This window comes from Danio aesculapii, chromosome 2 (assembly GCF_903798145.1).
Source record: "Danio aesculapii chromosome 2, fDanAes4.1, whole genome shotgun sequence".
NCBI lineage: Eukaryota > Metazoa > Chordata > Actinopteri > Cypriniformes > Danionidae > Danio > Danio aesculapii.
This window is the reverse complement of record NC_079436.1, coordinates 32,973,194-32,987,387: the sequence shown is the minus strand read 5'-3', so window position 1 is coordinate 32,987,387 and position 14,194 is coordinate 32,973,194. Positions and strand designations below refer to the sequence as shown.

Here is a 14,194-nt window from a genome sequence, read left to right as displayed (position 1 = left end):
AACATGGCTCTCGTTTCACTCAGCTTTTGTCCATTTGGTGTGTTCATGCGCAGATTTTTGGTCTGCATGCGATCCAACACACTTGGGTTTCTTGGCCCTAAAAATTGGCAGAATGTTTGTAAAGCATATAGCTTTGTAAAAAGTTATCTAGTTTAGCTTTTACTCAACAAAATAAGTGCCTTACAACAGTGCTAAAGCTTTTCTTGATATCTTGAAATGATACATTTCTGCAACTGTGTCAAATATCTAGTTGTAAAAACTAATCTCAGAATCGATTCAAGAGAAAAATCGCAATGCATTCAGGAAATTCCAGATTTGATGAGGAGTCATTTCTCAAATCACAATGCATCAACTTATTATCCCAGGCCAATTTTTTTGGATGAATCAATAAGGGTGAAATAAAGAACAAAACATATTTTTGGTAAGATATATGGGTATATGTCAGGACTTTGCAGAGATATATGTCATTAGATTTGGTTTTAAAAATTGTGAATCCTAATCAAACCAGAACTCATTTTTAGGGCTAATCTGGAGGGTTCAAATCTGGAATTTTCTGAATGTATTGCATGATAATTCGAAAAAAGATTCCAATCTCGATTTGACCCTACACGCAATCTTAATTCAGCTTTTCTACAATTCAGCCAATTATATTTTCAAAGTCAGGAAGGAAGCATAAAGGCGGTCACACAGGTCTTCACATTGTTTTATATATGTTGCTCAGCAACATGGGCACCTCCAAATTGTGTTAAAAGTATCACATACTGTATTTATAGGTTATAATTCAGAGGGGAGTTTGAGCTCGGGTAGATCTCAAAAATTCCCCTGCTGTAGTAGCTAATGAACAGATAGTGATTGCTCCAAGAGATAACTACTTACTAGGAGCATGTCTATGATGCCGATTTGGATTAGTCAATTAACTTAAGTTGCATGGTTTTTAATGGTGGGAGGAAACCGGGAAACCTGGGGGAAACCCACGTGAGCATGGGGAGAACGTTTAAACGCCGCACAGAAACGTTGGCTGGCTTGGTAAGGATTAGAACCAGTGACGTTCTTGCTGTGAGGCAACAGTGCTAACCACTGGGCCACCGTGCCACCTGTCTAGGAAAGGAGGAGAAGTAGGGGTGGAAAGGGGGATTCTTCAAAACGAAGATTGCTATTATATGGAACTTTTTTGGTATTTGGTATACCACTATGGTATTTATAGTGGCATAGGAATCATCTGATTGGTGAATTATAAATTGGATAATGCGGAAGCAGCCGCAAGCAATCATAAGCACGTGATCTTCTTGAAATTAGTTTATAAATAAACTTCACAAAGTGACAGCAGCCATGACATGAGCGCACTCGGCAGTGAAAGTGAAACCAAAAGTGTGCCCATTGTTTAAATCAGTGTTTCTCAACCACATTCCTGGAGGACCACCAGCTCTGCAAATTTTCCATGTCTCCTTAAGCTCAATAGCAGAGACTGAAAGACCTGTAAAGGGTGTGACAAAGGAGACACCCAAACATGCAATGTTGGTGTGCCTCCAGGAACGTGGTTGAGAAACACTGATTTAAATGATCATATCACATTTTAGAGTTATGATTACAACAAGCATTTTATATGTTTTTTCTTTCAAAGCGAACACAAAGTGTTGTGCAAAAAAATAAATATTTACTGGGTCTGTATATGCACTCTAGTCTATATAATGTTGAATATAATTCATGGGGGAATCTAAGAATGACAAATGTTTCATTTTACCAGTCAACAAAATGGTCTAATAATGTTGTCAATGACAAATTACAAGCATATGTCTCAAACTGTGAATTAACAACCAGGCCACATTTAAAGTCTGTTTAAAACCATTTAAAGTCTATACAAAATGTAGCATTTTAACCAACGGTTGATTAATATTGTTGTTTTACAATATGTTTGAGAAATCTTTATTTCACATCTACAGAATCGTTGAGAATCTTGATTTTAAGCAAAAAAAATTGTGATTCTCATTTCAGACAGAATTGTGCAGCCCTACTAATTGTATCACTACAAAAAATGTATTACAAATGTGAAAACTCCCAAAAGACTAGTAATGCAGAAAAGCATTTGGAAAAAGAGAGATATAAATACCGTGATAATTCAATGACTTCCTGCTCTCTGAAGTCAAAAAGTCAAAGGTGTGGCCTATAGAGTGGCATTCATAAAAATAGCGTAGATTCCAAAACTCACCCTGGGCTGTGAAACTTCACAAGGCTGCACAGGTCCGAACATAAAAAAAATATTAGAGACCCTCTGCTGAGCAATGCTGAAAAACAGCATTCCCATCATTCTGGTGAGTTTACAGAAAGGCAGAGTAAAAAAATGACTCAATCAATTTAGGAACATGAAAGGAAAAAAACGAGAAGCAAGAAAACCAAAGGAAATGTGCTCTCAGCACTTCTGAAATGTTTAAACACTGTCCACTACAGGTTCAGTGTTCATCAGAGCTGACCTTTCCCCCTTCTAGTGCTCTCTGCAGACCCCCAGTTCACATTTCAAAGGCAACATCCTCAATCATTCTCTGCCGATGAGGTCTTCATTCTTCCCAAGAAGGGATGAGACGCACAACATGCTCATTTAAAGACTCTAGTATAACTTTCACCTCAGGTTTGTTTATCAAGGTCAGTTATAAGACCACACCAGTTGTAATTGCTACCAAAACACCTCATGTGAAGCTTCCATCCATCAATTTTTTTTTTTCTCTGAAGTACAACGTATTATAAATTTAAAAAGACCCATAGTGTTTTCTCCGATTGCAGAAACGTTCTTAGTGATATATTTTGTGATTTGGCACCAAATATTATTAGACGTTAATGTAAACTAATGCAAATTTAATAGACCCTTTTCACACTTCCGGGTTTCTCAGTAGCGGAAGTCATCATATTTGGAAAAACTTAGAGCAAAGTAAATGGGAGAATACAACAAATAATTTTACAATCTTATTTGCTCAAATAATAAAAGAAAAACTCCATGATGATGTCCTTAAAACGTTTAGAAAAAGGAAAAAAAAAATTGCGTGAGAATTATGATGTCAACCAGAGGAGAGAATAACGTCAAATTTGCTGTCCTGTCCCATAGACACTGCATTAGAAACCCCTCGCACAAGCGGTAATTCGTTTTTTGACTTTAAAAGATTTAAGATGCTGATGACCGTTAAACATGTCATAACAGGCTTGTGAAAATGGTCCATTAATGCATAACTTAAACTCACTACTTTAAAGCAACGCTCTAATCATTTCAAATTTCACTTCTGACTGAATAAAACTTAAGCATATGAAGCAGACATAAATATTTTCAACAAAACCATGCTGTGCCTAATTTATTTATTTAGTTATATATATTTTTTACATTGAAAAAAAATTCACATACAGTGCTCAGCATAATTGAGTAAACCCCATTTTGTAAATGAATATTTTTATCCATTTATTAGTGAATATAGGCAATTTATTATGGTGCATTTAAACAAAACAGATTTATTTAAACAGATATATTTATTAAAACAATACTTTAGTCACCAAACATATTTAGAAATTGAAAGATAACACAATTCAATTCAAGCAAAATATTGCAAAAAATAAATAAATAATAAGCAACAAAATTTCAATTAAATGTTTAAAAATGTTTTTGCTTCCCTTTTTTTTTAATTTGTATTTAATATTTTTCTATAACATATAAATTAGGGTGTATATAAATTAAGTTATTTTGTTAGATAAGCTCCAGATTTGGCTTCAGTACTGACTAATCTAATATATATGCACAAATATAATCTTGTATAGCTTCCTATTAAAAATATGAATTTAAAAAGATATCTTTGTGAGGGGTGTATAAAGACACAATTAATTTCAGAATAAAAACTACTCCAAATGCAAAATGTGCAAAACAAATATATTTTGAATCATTATATCAATATATATACACACATCAATAACAAATAAATAAATACATTTTAATAAAATAATAATAATAATAATAATAATAATAAATGGATAAAAAAATACTTATTTATTTTTTACTGTTTAACAAAGTGAACTACCAGACATCTGTATGATAACTTTCTTGTAAAATGTAAACACTACTGCAGCAACACGTTCTTATATGAGTAAATAGTGTGTGTTTGGGGCAGGACAATCCTAAAGGCAGATGAGGACAAGTAAAAGGTGTGGTATAAGGATTTGAGAAACAATAAAATCGTCACATTAATAACAATCCATGACATTGAAAAATGTGGAAAGAGTAAGAAGGAAATTAATTATTATGACAACTAAAATTTAAGACAGATGACTCTTCCATATTTCATGATTAACTTAACTCTTTTAGCTCCGGCCCCCTACAAAGCCCTCAATGAGCAAACAAGGGTGGGTTCTTTCTCTTCAACTGGAATGAAATTAACCAGCGTGGACAGTCCTTAAAGAAGCCATTATCCAATTTCTGTGAGGTGAAAGTAATTCTGCTTAAGATCCAGATCTGCGGCTTCTCACCCTGTGAGCGGTGGGTCATTTTCCCCCTCTCTCATTGGCTCGGGCCCTGAAAACACTCTTCTCATGCTTGATCAATCATCTGCAATGGTAACTTGTCAGGCAAGGCACCCAAAAACTGAACAAGGGGCACAAAAGTGGGGAAGTGACGGTGGCCTAAGTGTCAGGTCAGTGAAAGTTCATGTCACTCAATTCAGACTCTTGCTGTCACAAACACGCCCATATATGAGAATATCTTTCTAAAGACTGACATAAAGCAACACGTGCAGTACGGTTCCTCGTTCTAAGTGCATGGCCGGATTCTGTAATTATAACTAGAGGCAAGTAACCTGTTATGAAAAATTTTGGTTTAAAATGCAATGCTAATCGGTTGCAAATTAATACTTTATTAACTATATTTATGCACTGATGTTTGGGGTTACAAGTTATTTTTTTCAGGTATTCATTAGATTTTTGGTTAACTCTGTATAATAACTACACACTATTAATCATTTAAGCATTAGCAAATATTGAATTTATTATGTGTTAAGCATTAACTCTACATTAATAATTGTTGATAAGCAGTTTATAACTGCAGCTACAAATGCTCTATTCTTGACTTATAAGCACATGAAAATGTGCTTAATAATTGTATTTTCATGCTTTGTTAAGGATTCATCTTTCAGGACTAAAATGATTTTTACATTATTTACAAACCAGTTATTTAAGAATAGTTGGTGGTTTTTAAAATCATTCAGAATGTGTAAGTAAATGATTAATAAACTATTCAAATCAACATTTATTTATTATCATTCAGGCATATACTAATAGTTAATTTGTATGATAATAAATACTTTAATAACTAAACTTCATCCAGTTTTGTGAGCTAATCTAAAGTGAGGACTATTTATTCTTCATAAATCCCTTATGACAATTAAAGGCTCAGTTAAACAGAGGGGAAAAGGAAAATAAATGACATTATTTTATTGTTGTTTTTTTTATCCAGTTTTAGGCTATATTTTAAAGGACACTCCAGAATGTTTAAACTTTACAGTGATTTTACTTTTTAGATAGGATTGCAAAGATTATTGTTCATTTGATACTGAGCTTTTAATTGTCATTTATAAGGGATTTATAAAGCATAAATAGTCCTCACTTTAGATTAGGTCACAATACATAATGAAGTTGTGTTAATAAAGCATTTATTAACATACACAGTAACCATTACCATATGGCTGAATAATAAGATGTATAAATGTTGATTTCAATAGTTTATTAATCATTTACTAGCTCATTCAGAATAATCTTATAAACCACCAACCATTCTTAAATACAAATGGTTTGTAAATAATGCGATATTTAATTTAGTCATAAAAAATCAATCAGACAAATTATGAAAGTACAATTATTAAGCACATTATAAATGTGCTTATAAGTAGGGCCAGAAGGAATCTGCGGATATTTTTTGCTATTTCTGCTGAGAATTTTGGTAAAAAATCTGCGGATTTCTGCAGAATTATTTTGGGAGTATCATAACAAAAACCTTAATATGTAAAATAAAAAATAATATGTTTTTAATTTTTATTTATTGCTTAAAATGCAAATCCAATTCGATCCACTTTATTTGGTAAACAAAGCAAGTCTCTCATATAATATCTCTACTAAAAGACAATATTCATTTACAAACGGCATTGTACATAAATCAGATGGACATTTTCATATTAGTCAATAATATTACTGTAATTAATTTAAATCCTGAATAAATATAGATATTACACACATTTACTCAAGTAAATAAACAGAATTAATGATGGGCTAAAAATCTGCGGAATTCTTCAGAAAATCTGCAGAATTCAGCACGCGCAGATTCTGTGTGGGCCTACTTATAATCAAGAATACAGCATTTTTAGCTGTGGTTATAAACTGCTTACTAACGTCTATTAATGTAGAGTAATGCTTAGTAAAATAATGAATTCACTATATGCTTAATAAGCGATTCATAGTGTGTAGTTATTATAAAGTGTTATCGATTATTGTCACAGTAAATACATAAATTTACTCCACAATAAATTTTAGTATGTATTTTACAAAAAACATTTCATTTATCAAAGGATTGTAGAAAAAAGTAGCATGGTTTCCACAAAAAACATTAATTAACCAGCAAAACAAATCTCGCAGTCAAGCAGAAAGAGAAAGAAATCAGCATCTTTGAATGATTTATGTGATTGTCACATTAAACTTCATGAAACATTCAAAGATACAAATTCTGTTTCTTGATTTGTGACTGCCATGTTATAGTAAATGAGTAAATGAACTGTATACATTTTTAAATACAGTACAGAAAAAAACGAGTAGCCCAAAAATTATGCTAGGGAAAAATATTAGATAAAATGTTCAAAAATAGCAGAAATCAAGAGAAACAAAAATATTATATATATAAAAAAATATAAATGTTGTAGTTTGTAATTTTATTTTTTATTTTGCAATATTTTACATGAATTTAAATGTATTTTCTTTCCATTTCCAAAGATGTTCTGTGACTAAAATATTATTTTAATAAATATATCTGTTTAATAAATCTGTTTTGTTCAAATGCACCAATATATATTACCCAATATCTATATTATATATTTCCAAAGCATCTTTAACAACAATACCATTTTTACATATATATTTCACATTTAACATATGTTTTACTGTAGTTTTCAACAAACCAATGCAGTATGGGTGAGCATAAAACATGTAAAAAAACCACTAACAAAACACTTTACATCTACAGTAAAAAGTAACTACCTATGCTTGGACACAAACAGAAGTGTAAAGTGCACAAGAAGGTTTCATCACAAGTTCCAAAAGTGAATCAGTGTTAACCACAAAAGCAAATTAACAGTTTCATTATGTGACTTTCCCTTTCAGCAACCAGAAGCCTGCTTTCAACTAATAAAGTCAGATGCCAACTTTTAAACACCAACCAGGATCCACAACAGCTCTGGTAGCCATCTTGTGGGAGTGATTAAGTCTGTAGATTACTCTCCATGGCCATATAACCATGGCCATGAAATGGGCCATTATTCCTGACCAAATGCACTTCATAGTGATTCCTCTAATGAAATACATATGCCAGGTAGTTTTCTAAACTGGAGACAAACACATTCTGCAGTCCAGATTAAACCATCATTAAATGCACTGGGGGACAGAAATCAATCTCTGTTTATCCTCACATGATGCTACAAACATACAAATATCAACATGTGTAACGGCATTCCAATAAAACAAAACCTTTTTACGAGCAAACAGGGTGGGACTTTAATACCTGGCAAAACTAACTTCTAAAACAGCAGCTGACACTTACACTTGATCTTCCAATTGTTCAAAAACTTCTTCTTGAGGGGTTCCCTCACAAAATGTCGAACATAAAAGTTCTCCTTAATAGTCCAACCTTATGGTTCTATCTCTGTTCCTTGGGTCTTACCTTTCTGCTGTTCATTGTACACCACAGACTGTAGTATTGCCTTCCCAAGCAGGAACCTTCAGTATGCAGGCAAGCATCGGCGTGTAAGAGGGGTCAGAGGCAAAACACTCTCCAGGTCAGTCTGAGCAAACTGACACGGCTCCATGTGGAAGCTACTCTACCCTGGAGCCGTGGGCGGGGGAGATGGGAGGAGTCTGGGGCGTGGCTTCAGGGAGTTTCAATGGGTCATGAAGGACATATTCAAATTGGTCTCATCTACCTTTTTACTTCTTGTAAATACAGTGCTATCACACCTACAGTATTTAAAGGAGTGTATTCTTGGGTTAAACGCAAGGGTATGGTTGTTTGTATCAATATGTACTTTAGGGAACACATAATAACTATTCAATAATAACAAAGGTTTTTAAATCAACGAACACCTAATAACTGTGTACTGATGGCACGTAATGTAGCAGCTGTAGTAGTTAAGTTTAGGTATGGAGTAGATAAAATAAATTTGTTCAAGTAAAATAAGGCATTAATGTAAGTAGTAATAAACAAACATATAAATATAAGAAATCATTTGATAAATCTTATAAAAATTAAGCAATTAAGCAACATTAAGCAAATGCAATTTAGAATGTTTTTAGCACAAAATAACCAAGTACTATTATTTCTTGTTTCAGTAGGTTTATATTTTTAGAGAATTAGAGAACACAATACCAGAATTTTAATAAATCTAATTTTTGTGTAACCGCTGAATACATTTTTGATTCGACCAATATAACATTTCTGAAGAAAAATAAAACTAAGAAAGAAAGAAAGAAAGAAAAAGAAATCTGCATCTTTGATTGATTTCTGAAGGTTGATGTGACTTTTGAAATATATGCTTAAATAAACTACCAAAATAGTTCAAAATATATATACATTTCCATACTAATATTCAATAATACCAAATTTCTTTTAAAATGATATGTTTCACACTGTACTGTAGTTTTCAACACATAAATGCAGTCTGGGTGAGCATAAAACACTTACTTATCTACAGTGAATAAGCATGTAAATCATTATGTGTTTAAATAAAATTAATAATACTAATTTTATTCCATAAATGTCTCATAACATTTCTTGGCATTCTAAAATTTTACATTTTTTATTTTTTTTGCTTTAGAAAATTTATATTGGTCAGAATAATAAATGTTTTAATAAATGTAATAATATTTTACTATATATATATATACATATATATATATATATATATATATATATATATATATATATATATATATATATATATATATATATATATATATATATATATATATATATATATATATATATATATATATATATATATATTTTAAGACACTGGTATTCAGCTTAAAGTGACATTTAAAGGCTTAATTAGGTTAATTTGGTTAACTAGACAAGTTAGGGTAATTAGGCAAATCATTGTATATCAATGGTTTGTTTTGACAATTTAAAAAATATATAGCTTAAAGGGGCTAATCATTTTGACCTTAAAATGTTTAATAAAAAATTTAAAAACTGCTTTTATTCTAGTCAAAATGAAACTAATTAAAATAATTAAAAAAAAACTTTCTCCAGAAACAAATATATATATATCATTGGACATACTGTAAAAATTTCCTTGCTCTGTTGATCATCATTTGGAAAAAAATCAAAAGGGGGCTTATAATTCTGACTTCAACTATATATATATATATATATATATATATATATATATATATATATAAACAACAGATTTTTTACAGTGTTTAAAGCTAAACTGGGACTTCCATGTCTACATAAACTGTGCTTATTATTAATTTATTACTTCTTCTAAATACAACAATTTTTATTTTGTTTATTGATTTGGAATTACAATATTAGTATTACATAAAATAACTTTTGAATGTGTTTTCTAGTATTCTATAACTCATGTTTAAAACGTGTGTTAGTCTTTTTTTACTCAGAAAAAGAAAACAGGGCAAAAATACATTACATCACTGAAATACATTACATAGGAAACCAGGTCTAGCTGCAGACACACGCTTCACATAACCAGATCATTCAATTAGTGCTCAATGGGAACGATAAGGCAGTGCAGCCTGCGGATGTGTGAGCCAATGCAAGCTGTTCACCTGCACTTTAGTTTCGGGATTCTGCACAATTATGTATGTTCAACCAGCTTGTCCTAATGAATTACATATAGAAACAGTATCCACTGGCCTCTTTCTCACTGTACTTTGAATTCAGATTCTCATGAGTTATTTGCATTTGCAAACAGAACCAAATTAATTTGTTATGAAGGGATTGAATTTGGGGGAATGACCCATTTTAAATGACAATATGCTCAAGAGGGCCAATTAAAGGACTGTTAAAGGCCCATTGAAGGCATTCAGGGTAAGACATCCCAATTTTGGCTGACATCAAACATAGAAATATAATGTCATGCAACATTAGACTGAAAAACATCTTCAGAGTCGATTAGCATCAGATTTAGACAGTCGACCAAAAGTTCAGGTCATTTTAAAACATTGTTTGAGGTATATTATGAACAACACTGTGTCCATTGTTTACAGCAAGAGACGACAAAGTTTTTCTTGAAGAACTTAAATGTTCATCATTTCTTAAATGAAGCTGTATTATTGGATCTGTAGGCTTTTGTAAATCATAGACTGAGGTTGAACTACTGTTCCAGATGAATGAACTTCTGCTAATTCACCCTTTATGCAATATTTGTGGATACTGTCAAAACACAACACAAAAGTATGATGTTATGATATATGGTTTTGTTTTGATTGTTACATGTTCTTTGTCAAAGGTTATAAATGAATGCAGAGATTATATTCGGCTGATTTAAATCGACCGTTTTAAAACACACAACCTGCTCAGGTTGACGTAAACAAGGAAGTCATGACATCTCTTTCCTTCACACGTTTCATTTGTCTGATGTTCTTTCATCATAACAAAACAAAATGATTAAATTATGTTAATTTATGTTAATTTGGGCTCTGTAATTTTTTTTTATTGTTTTTAAACATATAGTTTACTGAGGTGTATGTATTAGCTCAAAATTATAGTAAAACACAAGTACTGTGAAATATTTAATTCATTTTTTTTTTCGAACACGGGAAGAACATGCAAACTCCACACAGAAATTACCCAGCTGGGATTCGAACCAGTGACCTTCTTGCTGTTAGGCGACAGAGCTAACCACTGAGCCACCTTCCTTTCTTTTCTAATTCTATAGTTTACTAATCTAATTTATTCCGATGAAACTGATCAGTTCTAACACATTTTTGTTGTTAACATTAAGGCTTCAAGTCTTGAAGGTGTGCATTATTAGTGTGATGATTAAGTTTTATTGTAAATGCTTTGCTTTAAACAGTCTTTTCTTGTTTTGTTTTTTTAAAAATCACTAAACTTGAGAAAACTAGATTTCGTTTAGATTTCTAGATTTCGATTTTTTTTTTTATCTTTAGATTCATTATAAACAGTAAAAAAAATATGTAAATATTCCCATGGCATTTAATTTAATTTAAATTTGACAGTACTGTTAAATTTAGAGTTTATCAAAGTGAAAAAGCAACATTATAATTTTGGACTTACATTTCAGGAAATTTTTCATCCACACAAGTGTACATGTTTTGTACAGTAGGGATTATTGTTATGATATTGTTAAATGAATGTTTACTGCATTTTGCAATACGGTAACTGACATTTAAATTTGCTGTATTTTTGGCTGAATCATTTTTCAGGGTTTCTGCAGGTTTCACCAAGTTAAATTTAAGACTTTTAAAAACATTTTTAAGACTGTTATGAATGAAATTTTAGACTCATAAAGAGCTAAACGCAAAGGATTTTTTTAATGGCCCGGACAGAAAAGAATTTTATTTTCCCTATCAAAAAAAAAAAAAAAAAAAAAAAAAAAAAAATATATATATATATATATATATATATATATATATATATATATATATATATATATATATATATATATATATATATATATATATATAATTTAATGGTTTTAATAATACAATAATAAACTACCAATAAAAAAATTTTATATTTTAGATATTTCATAGGAAAACATTTTAAATGTTGTGTTAAAAACGAGCAAGCTCTACTTGTATCCATACACTTTTTTCCAACATAAACTTAAAATAAATTAAACAATTTTTTTAATTTAAACAAATGTTTAAAAAATTACAATAAACTAAAAATATATTTAGTTTATTAAATTTTTTTACACATCAATAGTTATGCAGTGGCACAGAGTTAGACCTCTTGACTTCACACAGAAACAGCAACATGTTTGGCATGACATCACTTTGTTGCAGAGACGCTATTGGTTAAATGCTGGCAAATAGAACACGGAAGTAGCTTGAAGTGGAAAACGCGAGTATGTCTGCGGTCTGGAGGTATTATTAAGTGGATGACGACAACAACATTGCCACAGAAAACTATGAGATATATAAACTTGGGATAGCCTGCCAGGTATTTTAATTTGAGGTGCTATTTGTTTTTATATTAGATTTTTTTATATTTACAGTTGCACTAAAGTCCAAACATGAAGAATTGATGTTATTTAGTACTAGATTGTTCAAGCTACCTCACAGCTCTGTTTGTTAACGGGGTTGTTGAATGTTAAAATAAGGTGAAATAAATAAAAAATAAGGATCATCCTGAATATGTTTCTTCGCTCTTCTTTATTCTTTTTCATGTAATACAGAAGTATCAAATTGGGTTACGGTATCGCCAGATACTCAAAATCAAATGCCTCAGACTCCGACTCGAGGGGGAAAAACCTGATCGGGACATCCCTACTTTTAAACAAATGTTATTGTAAGGACAATAATTCAACCATTAAGATAAATAGAGTTTAAAAAAAGCTTAAAGTTTTATTGAGATGGATTGTTGGTGATTTATTGGGTTTTGGCCAGATTGGGTAGCAAAACATGAACAAAGAAAAAGACCTGTTTAAAAAAAGATTTAATACCTACAACAAAATATTTTAGTAAATGTAAGACTTTTTAAGGCCTAAAATTTAGATTTTGAGATTTAAGACATTTTAAGACTTTTAAGACCCTGCGGACACCCTGTTTTTGTTAAAGCACTCACAATTCACAAAATGTTGAACTAAATCGCTATACTGGATCTGTAGACTCTTGTTTGAAACACTGAACTATCATTCCATTCAAATGAAGTTCTGGTTATTCATCACTTACGTAATATTTGTGGCCATTGTCAAAATACCATACAGACACGTGATGTTATGATTCCTGCTTTTATTACGTTTCTGACAGGTCTGTTCTTCCCTTACGATTGATCATGCTGTTTATGGAAACTATCACCTGAAAGATTCCTTCTAATGTGACCTAAACAGTAAGGTTTAATTATGAAATTCTGTCTTATAAACACAGACAACTTATTTATTTTTTTGTTTCAAAGCATGCAATATTTACCAGTGCTCGAAACGTGCAAAAACCCTTAAATCAAACCAAGGCCTACCTTTAAAATGGGGACTATCACAAATACATGACATGTGACATTTGGGGTAGTAAATAAAGCATGTGGAAAGAGAGAGATCTGAGGCTGTTCTTCTGGCCTGACTGGCGTGACAGCTCTGTCTCGAAGCAATGGGTTTTTCATCTCCTGCATCCTGAGGGCTCAGTTTGTCATGGCATGTGCACGAGAGTTTTCTGAAGCCCTGACTGAGAGATTGTTCTACTGGGAGACCAGCACTCTTCCTCGGGCAAATCTCCTCAACTGTTTGTGAGACACTAAACTGTCCCTATTCACTGAGAATCAGCCATAAGCACAAATCCTCCAGTAAAACATTTAGCCTGTCAAGCTGGCAGTGCTTGAAATGACATATTGTGCAAAAAGTTGTATTTGCGGAGAGAATCTGTGCCCTTTGGTCAGCAAATAAGTAGGCTCACCGCTGTGACAGCTGCAGAGGTGGCAGTGGGGGTCAGCCAAAATACGCTTGTTCAAAAGACAAGTGTGTTTACACAGAATGACTTTGGTAACAGGCCACAAAAAATAAGAGCAATTCTTTGTTCTGGAGTACACTTCAATGCTAAAGCTACAAGGTTCAAATGAAATACGGTATTGTGTTTGAGGAGTCTTTAATTCTGAAAAGAATGCGATTGAGAAATTCGGTCTAGACATGAAAAATACATTTAAGCTAGGGAAGGCAATTTCATTGTGAAAAGAAATAACAAGCATCCCATCCTCTCCTCCTTTGAAAGCTATGACTCT

General features: G+C 31.8%; 1 protein-coding gene across 2 annotated transcripts in view; it reads right to left on the bottom strand.

Annotated features, from left to right (window-relative positions):
• The window catches only part of slc6a9 (solute carrier family 6 member 9), an 88,578-nt gene that overhangs the window by 34,799 nt on the left and 39,585 nt on the right, over positions 1–14,194 (bottom strand). Inside the window, exon 1 of one of the 2 annotated variants that reach the window (XM_056477795.1) lies at positions 7,943–8,042. The exons of the other annotated variant lie outside the window; for it this stretch is intronic. Within the exon in view, the coding sequence (XP_056333770.1) occupies positions 7,943–7,957 (15 nt within the window). The 5' untranslated portion in view covers positions 7,958–8,042. Of the gene's footprint in view, positions 1–7,942; positions 8,043–14,194 lie in introns of those variants that run through there. 2 annotated transcript variants of the gene reach the window in all.